The following is a 17,600-nucleotide window of genomic DNA, read 5'->3' as shown; positions in this document are numbered from 1 at the left end:
ACAAAGCTGGATTTTCTCTAATCAATGTAACTTCAGGGCTGGGATTTCCACCCTACTCACCATGGTAACTTATGCTAAACAGCTGAGCTGCTCTGAAGGAGGTTATGTTTTGGATATGAGATCAACGAGTATAAAAGCACCAACTCCTGGTCAATCAGACCTCAAAAGGACTCAATGGAAAAAATAAAGGAATGGAACTAAGGAAGAGCTTTGCATGAAACGTCTGTGCCGTCAGAAAGTGAAACTGAGTGATCAGAGAGCTGTCCGTTTTCCCATAAAATTAATATTGTGTAATTAACAGTCTGCCATTTTTTTTTGCCAGCATTCCCTGGCTGTTGCTATGGGAACAGTGTTGCTTTTTGGTCTAAATGATGTGTTTGAATTCTTCATATTTTTGAAGAATAATTGCCTGTTCCTTTATGGTGAAGTAGGCTGCTCTGCTGGGTTTCTCTATGTTTGTGACTGGTCAGACACACGAGATGGGAAAACTCTGGGTTGAATTACCGAGTTTCTAACCGCTTTTCAGGATTGCAATTGTCTGTGTAAGTCAGCCTAGGTAACGGAGAGGCATCCCAGGTATATTACTGTAATCCCGCTTTGTAGTACAGGCCTCAGGTGACTTCATATGTCAATAAAACTTAGCCACAGAAACCTCTCAAAAGTCTTTTCTTCCCTTTTAATTAATACATATTCACCATGTAAAATGTACTTTCTTGTGTCAATAGCACCACATTTTAGTATGTTAATGCTTTTTTCCCATTAGGACATCAATATTTATTTATTTACTTCAGGTATTCTAAAATCCCACAATGTGGTTTTGTGTTAGGAAACTTTTTAAACATTCTCTGTTAAATATATTTACATAATTAAAACAGGTATCATGTAATAAGATACTATAGTATCTTATTACATGATACCTGCCTCAAGACAAGTCTGGACAGTGTGATGATAAAGCAACAAGATAAGCTAAATTTATTTAAACTGTAGTGTAAGATGAGTGTAGGAATTTGAATTTCCCATTTTATCCTGAGCCAATCAGTTCCCAGGATAGAAGTGCTGCAGTAGATAGAATAGATTCTGTGTTCATGCGTCCATTAATTGTTGTTTTGGAGATTTACGTGTCAAGTTTTGTATTTTTTATCTGCAGATCAAATGATGTATACTACTAATATCTAAGATTCTTTCCACAGTCTATGTTTATGCATTGTAAAACTGTAGCAGTAAAATCATACAATGACAGCTAAATAAATAGCTGTGAAAAAAAATAATACAGCATGTAAATTTGGGTTGTTCTTTGTCACACTGTGAATAATCTGTTAAAAGTATAAATTTGAATCAGTTCAAAAAATAAAACTCCTCTGATTCTGAAAGCAGAGATAAAAAGTACATAACTGTTCAAAGTAAAGTAGGAGCTGCGTTTAGATATGGAAGCACATGTAAATAAAACTTTTTTCCCCCCTAAAATAAAAGCCCACTTTTTGTTCTTGAGGTGTATTTCTTTAGGCAGGTGATATGAAAGACTTACTTGAAACAGATCTGAAGAATATGTGAGGTCTCCTAAAGCCGAATTGTGGAAATCCCACTGACCGTATCAGCTCTCATATAGGGAGACAAACAAATACCTTCCTCCATTCACATCTGGATCTAGTTACGAGACTTGCATATAAGGGACATATCATGCTTCATACATGCAGTTTGTGTGATCAGTACATCTGAATTTGCTTGTAATGCTGAAGGTCAGACTGCATTCTAAAATAAAAAAGGGCTAGATTTTACAAAATTGTGAATAGATTATAACAACTAAAGTGTTCATCTCATGTAAAAGGCAAAGCAAAATTTGTGAAAGCAAACAGCTAATGATATTTTCTCATCAACATCAGCATGCACACAATCACTGCTGCACAATCACTTAATTGATGAAAAAATTTCCTTTAATCAAATCAGCTGTTCTATCAGTGTTTCTTCAGCATCATTGGCTGTTTAACTTTGTATAGTTATCACATCTGGAAGTTTTATGACTTTTACATCATCGTCATAAAATGTTAATCTGGACAGACAAATATCACTCATGCAAGCAGTTAGTGAGATGATGCTATATAAATGCTCCATCACATGGTGGTGCTGATGTAGAACAGGGGTGCTCAAGTCCAGTCCTTAAAATCTACTATCCTGCAACTTTCAGATGCAACTCTTCCTAACACCAATGAATTAAATGAATGGCTCGTTACCAGGCATCTTCAGAATTTGACTGCGTACACAAAGGAGCTCAACCCTGTCCTTTTGGGAATTCTGCTAGTTGCGTTGAGAGAATAGAGTACCTGACTCCTTGTATGAGCTGTAAGACCGGTGTCAGAGCTTGGTCCACATTGCCAACAGTAAGTTGGATTTGTTTTCGATGAGGACTGCACTCCGCTCAGTCATCAGCCCTTTGACATCGATTCCGTTCATAACATTTATGGACTGAATTTCTAGGTGCAGTTGAGGTGAGGAGGATTTTTGCAGGTGATGTGGTTCTGTTGGCTTCATCAGACCATTGTCTACAACTGTCACTGGAATGGTTCACAGCCCAGTGTGAAGTCATCGGGATGAGAATCAATTTCAAGAACATAGTCCTCCATTGGATAAAGGGAAAGTGTCCTCCTTGGCTTAGAATTTAGCTCCTCCGTCAAATGGAGGAGTTCAAGTATCTCAGGAACTTGTTCACGAGGTAGGGAAGAATGGAGTGGGAGATCAACAGGCGGGTCTGGGGGATGTCAGCAGTGATGCGGACTCTGCATTGGTGTGTCATGGTGAAGAAGGAGCTGAATCAAGAGGCAAAGCTTTTGAATTACATGTAAATCTAAGTTACTACCCTCACCGATGGTCGAGATCTGTTGGTAGTGACCAAAAACTACCCACAGCTCACAAGATTGTGAATACAAGTTGCCACAATGAGTTTTCTCTGCAAGGGGGGCTTGGCTTTCTAGATACAGGGTGAGAAGCTGAGGGGCTGTCCCCATGATGTCAAATTGCAGTAAAACCGCAAAAGCATTTTAGCAATCCACCCTTTTATCCCCACAAAACCAGGGATTAGCCTCTATGAAACCGATCATGTCTGATATCAAGTACCAAGGTGGAGAGGTTTGAGACCTCTACCGTCTGTGGTACTGTGAGGACAGCATAATCACACCACTAGAGGATATGATGTCAGTGTGATGAACGCGCAACAAACACAACAACAATAATGGCATGACCATCTGTGTTGTGGTGCTGCTCCAGACAGTCGTGGCTTGTGTACAGCTTTAGCACCAAAATTCACTGCGTTTACAGCACATGTTTACTGTACCATCAACAGCTGGAGCAAGCAGATATGTCAAGAGTTTTACTCTTCAATCATCGTAGCACCCCCCCACAGCTTTGTAGTATTATGTACTACAGCGGTTTTGTGGGGATGTTGAAGCCTTTCTCCTAGTTTTCGCCATCGTTTTCACACCTGAACTGACTTCTGTGCCGTGTGCTCATAGCCTCAGTCTTCTGGAAGTGACTTGGAATTAAAACCACTGCTCCTCTTGCTTTGTGATGCAAGTCTTGTGAAGATACATGGGAGGTGTTCAGATATTAATTCTTTTCTAAAGGATTTAAGGAATGTTCATTATTTTACTTTGGGAACATCTCTCCAACTGGACACATTGCTCCAGCTCAAACTTTAGAACCAATATCCAACTCTGAGGAGAGGTCCTGCTGTCAACTAATGTTTCCAAGATGAAAAATAAACTGACTATGCAAACTGTTGACAGACTAGACCCTTAGTTTTTCAACATTGTCAAAAAGTCTTTTATTTATGCAGAAGAAACAGTATTGGCAACATGATAATTGACTGTGATTGTACCGAAACAAATTAGCAAACTGCTGAATCAATTAATCCAGAAAACTAGAGTCACACATATAATCACCATATAGACATGCAAAACTCATAATGAGATTCCTTTGCATTGCGTAAAATGTTCTGCTCATAATCCATGCACGCTTGAAGACACAGGTTATTTATGCTGGCTTGTTTACCGGGTGATTATCCAGCAGCGTTACACACAAGGAGGAGATGCAGTGGGTGGGGCAGAGAAGGATAAATCAACACTAACAGATTTGTCAATAGAAAAGTAGGACTCACAAAGGAGAGGAAAGAAGACAACGAAACACAACCAGCAAGACAGAGAATCCAACACCTTGAAGTCTTATTGTAAGGAAATACAAAGGAATGTGGATGATGGATTTACAAATCAGCTGAAAGATGAACAAGAAGCCCTGATATTGTTTGATACAAAACCAGCCCAGTTTTTCATTTAACAGGATCTTACTGTTGGTTGTTATTTTGTTGTTTGGGCTGGCGCAGCTTAACTGTTGCACTGGACCTGTTGAGGAAAACACACGGCCGGAGGAGGGGCACCAGAAAGAGACGGGCCGTTCCCAGGTCAAGTAGGAAGCTTGAGCACAGGCTCCGTGGGGTGATGAGGACGGCCAGGCGTGCAAGCAATGTTGAGGTGCCCTCCTTCCTCCGCCAGCTGGTCAAGGAGACAGAGAAGATGGTAACATTTTTTTTCAAAGGGGGATCCAGAGAAACAGGGTCCGGAGAGGAGGATAATTTGGATGAGGATGACCCTCTGCCAAGCCCCTACCTGGAGCGTCCCATTTTGGAGAAGCATGTGTCAGAGGGGGGATCTAATTTGGGGGTGAACTATGCTGTGGCAAGCATGCAGGGCTGGAGGGCTCAGATGGAGGATGCCCACACCTGTATGCCCCAGCTGAGAGGAGACCTGGAAGATTGGTCATACTTTGCTGTTTTTGATGGACACGCAGGCATTACAGTGGCCCAGTACTGTGCCAGAAACCTGCTGGATCATATCCTGGCTACAGGTACAGGACCATTATTTACCACTGACGTGAATATAGAACATTCAGCATTGTTACATACACCTAAACACATGAACATGTTTAATTTGTTTGGATTGAAACTTGCACAATTTTTTTAAGATCATCAAGGTAGAACTAGTTTGCTCAATTTAATATTCTATATTAAGGTGCACCTCTTACTGCTTATAAAACAAGGTGATTAGCTGAATATCTAATGAATGTGCCCCAATAGTTACATTGATAGGAAAGGAAACTGGCTTGTTTTAGGAATGCAACAGAGCTGATCAATAACAAAAAAAAAAAAAAAAAGATACAGACTAAAGGGCGAGAACACGTGCAACATATACATACAGATGATTATTTGAATTCTTATTTTTGTGACATTCTGAAAACCATCAAAAAAGACCCTTTTCAACTGCACAAAACTGAATTCACCAGGCTTAAAAAGTCATTATGTTACTAATAATGTTGCATTCAACTGCACATGTCACCAACAGAAGATATTTTCTATTAAATGCATTGTAATTTTTAGTACTCTGTGCTTGCCTGTTATTAAATGATGACAACACAATGTACACAGCAGTGCTATGGACTAAGTAGGGTGTAAATTTATCTTAAAACCAGAATCTTGCTTCTTTTAGGTGAGATCACAGTAAATGAGGATGCTGAGCAGGTGAAGGGGGGAATCCGTGAAGGCTTCCTGGACATTGACCGTCACATGCACAAATTGGCTCGTCAGGACAACTGGGACAGAAGCGGCTCCACTGCAGCAGGCGTGTTGATTTCCCCACGCTACATTTACTTTATAAACTGTGGGGACTCACGTACTCTGCTCTGCCATAATGGCCAGGTGGTCTTCTACACAGAGGATCACAAGCCCTTTAACCCCAGAGAAAAGGAAAGAATCCAGAATGCAGGAGGCTCAGTGACCCTGCAAAGAATTAATGGCTCGCTGGCCGTTTCCAGAGCACTGGGAGACTTTGACTTCAAGGAAGTGGACTGGAGGCCACAGACGGAGCAGCTAGTGTCACCAGAGCCAGAGGTGTATGAGATGGAGAGGACACCAGAAGATGAGTTCCTCATTCTGGCATGTGATGGCGTGTGGGATGCCATTGGGAATGAGGAACTCTGTGCTTTTGTGCGCAGTCGCCTGAAGGTGTGCGATGACCTGAGAGAGATTTGTACCCAAGTCATTGACCTCTGCCTCTATAAGGTGAGAAGTCATACACAATACTGAATGAGTACAAATCATGATTAACGTGAAGTTTACTAACGGATGTTAATCAACATTTTCTGTGATGGGCCAGTTTAATAATTTGGTTTTCCATTTGAAGCACTCACAGAGAGTAAAGAAAGTGATCTGAATCCTGACCAGAATGTAATGTTTTTTTTTCCTTTTTGCCCATATTCTGTGCACAGAGTCTCATGACGATGGGCTTGATAGTTAAGTGCTCTTGCTACTATATAAATGGCAGTGATCATAAACTTTGGTGTAACAGCAACAAAATTATTGGTCAGACTAGTTTTTTATTGAAGTGCAACAAATAACAGCTCATTACAAAAAAGAAAAGGTTTTAGAGTTTTTTTTTTTTTTTACTATATTTGTTTTGTTCATGGACGCTCAACAGGAAATAAAAATGATTTGGTAAAAGTCATTATGAGTGGTAATACACAGGAAGTGAAAAATACCTTTCCATATGCCAATTTATTCTTTATAACAGAACAGTAATTGATCAAAAGACAGAATTACCAAAGAAGGGATTGTGGTTTGTACCAACATTACTTTGCACCTCATTTCCAGTATGTACATAAATTCTCCGTCAACTAGGTGTAATATATTCCTTGCAAACATTCATTACATTACAGCAGCATACAAAAACATCAATGAAAAACTGCTGTTGAGCTACTTAAGGTGTGGACGTATGAACTAGCAGCAGTATTATCATCTTGTCTTAGCTCAGCAGTTACCTAAGACTCAGCTCAGTATGGCACACAGTGTCACCACAGGTGGATTTATGAATGGGAAGATTGACATTATGGAGGAGGTGAGCTGAACAGGGACTCTGTGTGAAGGTATTACACCAATATTGTTACATAAGTAGCTTTCTACCTCTGGGCTTCTCAACACTTGTAGGAACTGTCTGTCTAAACATTGACAAGCCCTTTGGCGGCCCTATAAATAGCTCTATTAAGGTACCCTAGGACATGGGAGCAAGAAAATCTGCACATGTTAGGGATTAACGCTGAATGTGAGTGTGCTGACGAGAGCCTGGCATTATAGTTTAGCGCACACCAGCTCAGAGGCTTTATCCTGACTGCTATGAGCTGTTATTTATTTCACTTCAAAAGGCTTACAGTACTGCTGAAAGACTGCATGTTCCAGTCACCGCTCTGTGCTTATGACACTACAGGTACTTCACAGGTGTGTCTTCTAAAAGCAACAGACTGCAGTAACATGTTCATAAATGATTAATAAGTTGGTGTGTTATTAACATAGTCTAAACTCGAATGTGCAAATAATCCACCTAATTAACCAAATACAATCCAATCACAGTTTTTCATGTTTTATATTCCAATGAAAGAGCAGGGAGCATTCTGACAAAGGTACCAGTATGTACCAGTATTTACACGTTCAAAATTTCTCTGAAACAAAGGTAAAAGTAATTATTGTGGAAATGCAACTATATTAAATATATGTGACAAACTGAAGTAAAAGAGTAAGAGGGGAAATAATTCCCTCTTAAAGGCAGTGAAGCAAACTTAGCTTAAATAACAAGGAATTCAAGTTGTACTTATTTTCTACCACTGTCTTATTAAAAGTATTCTGTCTCCATCTGCAGGGCAGCTTGGATAACATCAGCATCATCATCGTCTGCTTCCCAGGTGCCCCCCAGGTGTCACCGGAGGCGCTGCAACAGGAAGCAGAGCTGGAGCAGCAGATTGATTTGAAAGTGGAAGGTGATTGGTTGCACACGAGTTGCTTCAAACTCAGTCATTAAAAATATTAAAAACATTGGACCACTGTTACCCCACAACTGTAAAACATGATTGTTTGACTATTGACAGAAATCATCCAGATGATGAGGTCCAAAGAGGAAGATCCGGACCTTCTGTATGTGATCAAATTCCTGGCAGCAGAAGAGATTCCAGGACTTCCGCCAGGCGGAGGCATCACCAGCAAGTGAGTGAATTTATCTTATGGCAAATGACATGATATGATCTATTTTGGGTAGATCAAAGCAGAAATGTGTTTACTAAACCATCACCATATCTCTGTTTGCAGGAGAGACTGCATCATATCCTCATATCAGAAACATGTCATGGCCCACAGGCCTCAGGAGCCTATGGTGAGACATACACTATGTATTGCTCATGTAGATTTTCAGCTTTTGTCAAGTCAAACTTGTTTAACCATGATAAATAAATTCAGTGTAATCTAACAGCTTTAGAGAAAGAATCATTCTTGACATAAATGAAGTGATATGCAGGGTTACCACTGTTCTCTTTATTCTGACTTACACTGCAGACGACAGTAGGGCTTAAACTGTAAATTCAGCATAGACTGACCAGAAGGGAACTAATAAACATTTTACTTTTATCTAAATACAAATGTTAAGGTGTAAGCATTTAAAAAAATCATTTATTTTCTGCCTCTTTTTTTCAATTCCAACAAATTGATAAAAATGTAGGCAAATGTAAGAAAACTGATGGAACCAAAAATAAGCTATTTTCATTCATGTCTAAACATCTACATGTTACAAAAAGGCCTCAGCTATTAAACAAACTTGAAGCAGTTCTGCTGACACCATCTTCTTGTGTTGTCCTGTGACATTTCAGGACATCGAGGGATCGGAGGAAGACTCAAACTAAAACTGTGACAATGGAAACAGGATCAGCACCAGCTTCACCGTCTCTGTGGAAACCAAGATGCATGAACAAGAAGTTTTACATTTTAGATGAGAACTAAACTTTTTCTTCTGTAATACATTCTGTTTGAGTATGGCTTAACTATTTGCTTTCGGATCAATTAAAATGAAATTTTAATAAAAAAAAAGTGTCTTTCTTATTAGTAAAACTGAAAATGCATCTTCATGAACAGAAAAAGGATTAAATGTTTTGGCGAATTCTGTTACTGAGTACAAGATAAAGATCAACATTTGAAGCAAAATTAGTCTTTTTTTATTTTATTTTATTATTATGATTATTTATTTATTTATTTATTTATTTATTTTGTTCAATAGCAGAACATCTGTAGAAGTAAGGAAGGGCATGCCATGCAGTCATTTCACTCCAAACCTGGTTGTGACTCAGACAGCAATATCCATTATGTTAGCGTGTATTAGTTATAAATCTATGCAGGGGTATCACTTAATGACTAAACAGGCAGATTTACCAAAATTGTGCATTTCCACATCATTACACTTCAACAACTGTAAAGCATTTTAAAATATTTTACTACTGCTGTATCATCACTATGCAGAAAGAGGACTTTCACGAATAAGCCATCAGAAAAATCCTTTATTTTTACAGCAGAATTCAGAATTATACATTTATAAATGATCCATATTCATTTATCCACAAACAACATGTATAAGGCCACGAGGTAAAATTAGAAACTTTTGTCACCTGTAGGCAAAAGTCAAGTATGTTTTGAGTGAAAAACTGTACAAAATGTAATCAAAAGTATTGAACTTGGAGGCAGATGCAATAACTCAAAAAGGCATAACTCCTACAAGAGGATGATGACCTTAAATAAATTTGAAGAAACACAAACAACTGAAATTTCAACAAAAATCTGTAACCATCCCTCAAAAGAGCTAAACGAGTCTGACTCTATAAAATCTGGAAACGTTTTAAAGGAAAAATGGCCACGAATTTCCCAAACAAGAATTCTAAGATTCTACTTCCTATGCTTCAGGCCTTGCTTTTAACATACCATTAAGTGTTTTTCCCTTATATAAGCATTGCATGTCACTGTTACTCTTGTATGACAGGGAGGTATTTATTAATATTTAAACAAACAGTCTGTAGGGACACTGACAAATATCTGCTGTTTACTTCAAGCCTCTGTCTCTGCCAGCCCATTTACAATACAGTGTGATGACAGTGTATACAAAAGGGCTGCATGGAAAGCAAATTATGTAATATTCCTTAATCTAAAGCAACACATTGTCCAAAAGGGCTTCTTAAACTTAATATAAATATACACTAGGAAAGGGAAATTAGTCAGCGGATTAGACACAAAAAGAGAAAGAGAGCAAGTAGATGTTTCTAGGAATTAACACTCATATGGCATTAAATGTGCAAACCATGCCATGTCATTTTAGCAGAGACATGCAATGTTGCCATGATGTGTGCAGACAAGTTTATACAATGTTTGTACAGTTCGTACAAACTGACTGAGCTCAGTGACTCACTGAATCCAACAGTTGTATAGATCTTTAAAAGTTTATGACTCTAAATCCCATTAAAATCTTTCATCCAACATGGCGTCTTCAAATTGCATTAAAACAAAAACCTGAATGTATTTAGAATAATATAAAAACAATATCAAATAAAAAAGAAATCACAAAAACACTTGAATAATATAAAATACAATTAAATATTAAATGAATAGCAATGGATAAATAATAATGATAAATAACAAAAAAAAAACAAAGAATGAATGAAAGCAAATAAATAAAATAAACTTGATTTTAAAAAAAAAAGAAGAAGAAACAAAGGCTAGAAGTGGTTTGTTGCAAATTTGCAACAATATCAAGGGTTTAAAAGAGAGAAGCATCTGCATGAATTATCACCTAATCACACAGATGTTTTCTAATGAACTTTCGATAAAGCAACCATTTCAACTCATAAACAGTCTAATTTAAAAAAATTAAAAGAAGTCACCACAAAGTTGACCGGATATACAGTGTGGGTGTATATAGTGAATCTTGCATTTATACAGTATAACAATAATCTACTGAAATTACAGAATGAAAACTACAGAGAACAAAAAACAAGCTTTTCTGATTTACTGAATTTGTCAGTTAACTACAATAAGCTATAAGCTATAGGAAAATCAAAGCAAGATGCTTCAAGTCATCCATGAGGGACCTCTGGGAGTTGGCTTTAGCAGTCATGGGTTCTTCAGAATGTGTTGCAGCAGTGTGGCGAGACTCAGCACCTCTGTATTAATTGACTGAGTGCTCCTACTATTGGACTACTCCTCTTTCTCACCTCCTCACTCCTGACAAGTTAGATCACTCAAATATTCAACTCACAGCGCTGCTCAGCTGGAAGTACTTGTGGACAACAATAAACAGAAAGAGACGAGGTGGGAAAGAAGAGAAGGACGTCAGGGAAACAGAAAACGTGAGTAATTTGTGTTTAAATAAGCAGTGCTATCATACTGTTGCGTCACGACAGAAAGGCTGAATGGGTGAACCTGAACTGGAGCCTTCATGTGCTGAGATTTGAGATTTTTTAGGCACGTTGTAGTGAAAGAAACATTACAAGGTCTCTTTAAGCAGCCCATTGTTCTGGTGTTATGCTTCTAAAACTCAATTTAATAGCTGACAGATTTTTTTTTTATAATCCTAAGAAATTTCATCATACTTACCCCCAAATAAATTTTACTTAGCCAATACAGGTGCTCTGCACACAGAAGTGTCTAGCACAGAGAGAGAAAGTGGAAGCTGAAACAGAATTTCAAAATAGAAGTGAGCAACACAAGAGAAATGATCCAAATGACAAGGATTTGTTTTTTCTTTGTTTTTGATTAAATTAAAACTCTTAAAATTCTTATTTCCATTAACTCAGAAGAATACAAACTTTGCACAAAAAGGACATGGTCTGGTCAATTTTTTTTCTCTCCTTAATACCAGTTAGTGTTACATCACACATCATGGGAATGCTTTATTAGTCACATTTACAATAAGGTACAGCATGGAAAGATTGCACTTTTGTGGAATGAGCTGCACGGTTAAACCTGTGGGTAGTGTTCCCCCAAAATAAGAATCTATTTCCAAAATCATCATTTGTCATCAGGTGCTAGTCATACATCTGACTGGCTCACACCTATTGCACAAAACCAAGAAAAGGAACTAAGCCGGGATACCTTGGTCATCCTGGCTCAACTAATCTGTGACCCGGTTGCACAAAAGCAGGGTATATTATGACATAAGTCAACATGGAGATTTATTCTGTGGAGCTTGCCTGCTCCAGGATCTCTTTAATCTCATCCTTTATTACAATCAGAGGCCACCATAGTGCTCTACAACAGGGGTTCCCAAACTTTTTGAGCCACGATTGATCTCCTAGAAAAGATATGTTTATCATGACACGCACGACACAAGTCTTTTGTGTATCAAAAGGGTCATCCTGCAATCCTCTAAATGGAAGGCTTGTAAACAGTCAGAAACTTCATAAATGTCATAATGCCTTCTAAAAAGTCCTGCGTTAATTTCAAAAATCAATCTCCTTGAATTTACAAAATAAAAAATAATAATTAAAAAAAAAAAAAAAAAGAAGAAGAAGAAGAAGAAAAGATCTGGTAACCCCCTGAAATTATCTTGGGACCCCCATGAATCCCCCCCAGTTTGAGAGAAGCTGCTCTAAATGATAGAAAACACAGAATCAAAGCATTTTATACAACATAACATTCACAAAGATCAGTATAAAATAAACCAGTCATGTCTGCACACTGAAATAAATGCAGGATAGATCCCAACAAATTAACTGACGAATGAATGAAAACAAGTTTAGCTTAAGCTCTTTTCCAACAGTGTAATGTAATATTAATTGGTATTACTTAAGGAGATACATGTCTGACCAAACACAAATTTCATGCCAAGTTTATTTGTACACCATACTATTTATCTTTGAAAATAAACAAAATAAACTGCGAATATGTAAGCAGCCGATGATGGCTGTCTGGTTGGATGGGCCTGTTGTCACCTGACCTTTAGCTGCACTGATTTGATTGTTAAAAGCAGCTGTGTATGGGCAGTCCATGACAGGTGCCAGACCCATTTCACAATCTAAAACAAAGAAACAGGCGACAACATTGGGTCAACTCCTGTAACCGCGAGCTTCATTGTGTGACCAACCTGCAGCCGGCCGAGATGCCTCTGAACGCAGGAGAAAGCGGCTACGGCAGCGTGCCCGGAGCTGGACTGTCGGGCGGTGTGGGAACGTCGGAAACGGCGCCTCTGCTCATCCCAGAACCAGAGCCGGAACCGGTGTATGAGTGGCATCCTATGGCTAGAGCGGAGCTGGAGGCCGCCGCAGGAGGTCCTGGATGGAGGAGAGTCCGTTGTTACATGGTGGTGCTGTTCTGGTTTACCTGGGTGGCCATGCTTGCTGTTTCCATCTCCATAATCGTGATTAGCCCCCGACCGGTTGGGAGGTCGCTCACATGGTGGCAGAGGTCTCTGTTTTACGAGCTGCAACTCGACCTGGAGGCTCAGGCTGAGGGGTCAGATGGCATCAACGGTAAGTGTGCGTGGAAAAACGATGCTCAACACGCGTGGGATTTCATCCACAAGAGCTGGTACACAGCCAACTTTAGACCCCGCACTTTTAATTATCTGTCTTCTGATTTCTAGAGAAAAGTCTTGAGTAAGTTCTTTCTAAAAAGGTGCCAGACCTTAATCTTTTCAAATGGTCCAGTAGTTCTCAATGCTTTCTGTAGGTCTTTTTATATTGTATAAGGATTAAAAAAAAAAGATCTAATGATTATCTCTAGTAGATGAATAGTAGCCTATTTGAAAATAATGTTCTTAAAATGTGAGAGAAAAATCCAGAAAATATAAGCAGAACCTAAGAGTTCAGTGTTCACTATAGTCTTATCAGAAAAGTTTTCTGTGGTTGGGTTGCTGTGAAGATGCATTCTTAAGGAATATTAAAGGCTGAGCTATGCTCTAAAAAGCCAAAAAATATTGCACATGGTGCTTCAGTAAGAGGCAAATAGTTTTAGCTGCTTGTGCATGTGCACAAAACAAGTTATTGCCAAATGACTGAAACTATTTTAACAACTTGTAATGAAAATGTATTTTGTGACAAAAGATTAGAAAATGGAGAGAAAGCTGAGTACATTGAACTCTATTTAAATGGAAGTAACTGTGTTTTCTCTCGAGCGGTGTGCGAGCGCCTTCCCTACCTCAAGTCCTTGGGTGTCAGCGCTCTAATCCTGGAGGGTGTGTTTCAAAAGAAGACATCGCCTTCAAACCTCACTGTCACTGCTGAAAACATGGAAACACTGGCTCAGATCCAACATCTGCTCATGGAGAGCTACAAAGCAGGTGAGAACATGTTTGTCCCATCTGTTTGTGGATTTGCCCTTCATGGATTTGCGAATTTGCCATGCATTAATGATTCGATCCTGCAGATCTCAAAGTGATGTTGGACTTTTGTAAAGTGGATCCTTTGGTACTTAAGGATGTTGCAGGAAGCCTGGACAAGCTGTCGAACCAGTCAGCTGCTCTTCAGGTAAACTCTCTTGTAAGGCAGCTTTTAATCTTTTAATCGTCGTTTTATTTATCTGTTATTTTCTTAACAGCATGCATTAAGGTTCTGGTTGGAGCAAGGTGTAGCAGGTTTTCTCATATGTGACACAGATGCAGCATATTCAGAAGAGGTAAATGAACAAAAATCTGTTTTTTTTTTCATTTTGCTAAAAGCAGTCTCTTAAGTTGAAAGTCCCTAAACACATGTTAACATTGCAGACTCTCCTAGAGTGGAGGAGTGTTCTTGAGGAATTCAGCACTCGGGAGGAGGAAAGGTGCAGTTTTACTTAGAAATGTTGGTAGAAGTTTTGGCATAACAAAATCAGTGTGAAAGATTATTGAGACAATGTGTGTCTGCATGACCTCTCAGGATTGTGGTGGTAAAGCAGACAGGAGATGCTTTGCTTCCATTAAATGACTCCAGTCACAGCAACGTCACACTGGTGAATGTAGTCATAAGGTCCATTTTGCCGCACTCGGATCACCCGCTGTCTACTCAGGAAGTGGCTGATGCTATAAAGACACAGCTCCAAACAGAGGAGGAAGAGGAAGACATATGGCCAAGCTGGACTGTAAGACATTAGTGTACAGATGTTCTATTGAAATGTGCATGTGTGTGTGTGTGGGGGGGGTCTTTGATATTGTTTAGACTTTAGTCTTTTTTTTAACCTCTGAGAGAAGCAACTGTGTTTTACGCCACATCTGCAATACTTTCTGCAGGTTGGAGGTCAAACATCTCATGAACTGAAGAGGTTACTCCTGGTGTTGATGATGACTTTGCCTGGATCTCCTGCCATCCAGTATAATGAAGAGATTGATCAAACACAGGTACATTCATGTCTGATGCTCTTGAGTCATCAATCATTATAAAAGCTGATGATGTCAGATAAAATTCTTCCATGCAGACTGAGCCTCTGGAAAGAGGATCATCACAAAAAGAAAGGGATGAGCCATCAAACGCCCACAGGGTGAGCAACGATGGCAGCTGTTTCTAGAAATCTTAGAAGCTGCTATATCCTTGTTTTTTTTTTTTTTTGTTTTTTTTTTTTTAAGCAAATAAACCTACATATAATGTTAAGCTATAGTATGTTTAACTTTTATGTTTCTGTATGTCCCATCCTCAGAACAAGGAGAAGACAAGGAGTTCAGTTCTTGCTCTCTTTACCACCCTCAGCAACTCCAAGGCCAGAGAAGAAGCCCTTCTGTACGGCAGCCTCACTTTCCTCCCCTTTAACACCTCCTCAAACTTTTCTTCCTCCACCAATGCCACTGTTTCCTTTCCTTCATCTCCTCCTATACTGGCCTTTCTTCGCTCCTGGGGCTGTGTCCACTTCCTTGTTCTCCTCAATGTTGGGGCCAAGCCTCAATCCCTGGATCCTGTTTGGGCCCAGAACCTGCCTGAAACAGGAGTGTTTGTGGCCAGCTCAGGGATGAACCACCTGGGTTCAACTTCTTTGCGTGCACTTACACTTCAGCCCCATGAAGCCATGGTAATCAAACTGTTTAAGGCAGGAAGCTACTCGTAGAGCTTCGGAGTAGTTGTTTGTATTGAGATTTGTGTGAGCTTTTCTCTAATATCTGAAAATAGTTTTTTAAAGTTCTGATATGTGCTGAGAATAAAAATAATTTGTGTGCATAATTTGTGATGCATTCCTTTTTAAAGCTGTGGGAATTATTTAGCTGTATGCGTTCATAGGAAATTACTGAAGGAAAGGTAAAATAAATGTACTGATTACTGTACAAACAGATAAAACCTGTACATGTATTGTATTTGCAGACCAGTTGACAAAATGTGTGACTTGCTGCACAGTTTGTGCAGATAGACAGGATGCAGTTAAAAAGCTGAAGATGATGATGTAAAAATGTAATCAGTTGTCATAAACACATTTGACTTTGTGGTTAATCTTTGTAAAACATAATTTCCACAAACATATTTTCACACCCCTCTGCATTAGCAATGCAGTTAGTCAGCTACTCGCAAACAAACCTCTGTGAACCACAGACTAATTACTCTAAGATGTGATTTGTACCCGATTCAGATCCCTTGGGTGATATTTGGATGAGTGCAGGAGGCAAATGTGTTGTGATTTATATTCAAATTATTTCAGCCACATTTTATTGTTACTGGAAAACAAAATTAAAAACGCATGTTCAATTTTAGATGTTCACAATACTTGGCCACATGGTGGTGCTGCAGCACAGCTCTGCTGCACTTTTGGATAACGTGCATGTAAGGTAAGACAAGTTCAAATGAGATATTCACCTTTTGAGTTCAACAGTGTTTATTAATATGCTTATTTTCCACATTAACCAACAGTTCAAATGTAAATATGACTGTCCGTGTCTTTGGCTTATGGGTTGACACTTTACTGAAATACATACATTAATCTACTATTCATAGCCTACATGTCTCCTAGAAAATTAAGGGATTCAAGACAAAATCTACACAAAAACATTTGACATCATTGTACAGTATAATCACAGTATCTTACATAATAGAATACATGAAAATAAAGTACTCTAGTGGTGTTAGTCGTGCAACTTTTCCATGAAAAATGTGTGAAGAAATTTGGCACTAAAGTGTAAAAATCTCTTATTTCTTATGTTCTACTATTGAACTTTAATACCACTTGTTAATAATTACTGAAAAGCCTGGTAAGTCACCTTGATGACAAAATAAAATTTGTAAGAACTGTGCTTCAGTGGAATGAGGAACACAGCTAAATGAGTCAGCAGAGCCAAAAAAAAAAGTGCAAAAAAACTCCTGCAATATTCTGTTATTCCCCTTTGTTTTGAGTTACTTGTTAATATCTGCCTGATTCCACTCTCCTAACACTGCTCATACATTTTGCATCATTCCCTATACAACCTTAAAATATGACTTAGAAAATATGTTTTGAGTCTACAGGGTGTGCAGCATTATTAGGCAAGTTGTATTTTTGAGGATTAATTTTATTATAGAACAACTATGTTCGCAATGAACACAAAAGACTCATAAATATCAAAGCTGAATATTTTTGGAAGTTGGAGTGGGGCTTTTTTAGTTTTAGTATCTTAGGATATTTCTGTGTGTGCAGGTGACTCTTACTGTGCATAATTATTAGGCAATATAACATAAACCAAATATATACCCATTTCACTTATTTATTTTCACCAGGGAAACCAATATAACAACTCAAAATTTACAAATATACATTTCTGGCATTCAAAAACAAAACAAAAACA

General features: G+C 38.6%; 2 protein-coding genes across 2 annotated transcripts; both read left to right on the top strand.

Moving 5' to 3' along the window:
• The first annotated feature begins 4,454 nt into the window (after positions 1-4,454).
• ppm1na (protein phosphatase, Mg2+/Mn2+ dependent, 1Na (putative)) lies at positions 4,455-8,862 on the top strand. Its single transcript, XM_041995008.1, has 6 exons — positions 4,455-4,890; positions 5,529-6,100; positions 7,728-7,845; positions 7,954-8,068; positions 8,171-8,234; positions 8,725-8,862. Exons 1-6 carry the CDS (start codon positions 4,485-4,487, stop codon positions 8,755-8,757), a joined length of 1,308 nt encoding a protein of 435 aa, XP_041850942.1. The 5' UTR covers positions 4,455-4,484; the 3' UTR covers positions 8,758-8,862.
• A 3,980-nt stretch (positions 8,863-12,842) lies between these two features.
• Positions 12,843-16,014, top strand: LOC121646135 (4F2 cell-surface antigen heavy chain). The gene is made up of 9 exons (XM_041995007.1): positions 12,843-13,362; positions 14,007-14,171; positions 14,258-14,358; positions 14,429-14,506; positions 14,595-14,650; positions 14,746-14,947; positions 15,096-15,203; positions 15,281-15,343; positions 15,500-16,014. The coding sequence occupies exons 1-9, from the start codon at positions 12,993-12,995 to the stop codon at positions 15,899-15,901; spliced, it is 1,545 nt and encodes a 514-aa protein (XP_041850941.1). The 5' UTR covers positions 12,843-12,992; the 3' UTR covers positions 15,902-16,014.
• The last annotated feature ends 1,586 nt before the right edge of the window (positions 16,015-17,600 follow it).

Source organism: Melanotaenia boesemani, chromosome 9 (genome assembly GCF_017639745.1).
Source record: "Melanotaenia boesemani isolate fMelBoe1 chromosome 9, fMelBoe1.pri, whole genome shotgun sequence".
Classification (NCBI taxonomy): domain Eukaryota; kingdom Metazoa; phylum Chordata; class Actinopteri; order Atheriniformes; family Melanotaeniidae; genus Melanotaenia; species Melanotaenia boesemani.
Note: the sequence above shows the minus strand (reverse complement) of the source record. Positions and strands in the feature narration are given on the sequence as shown.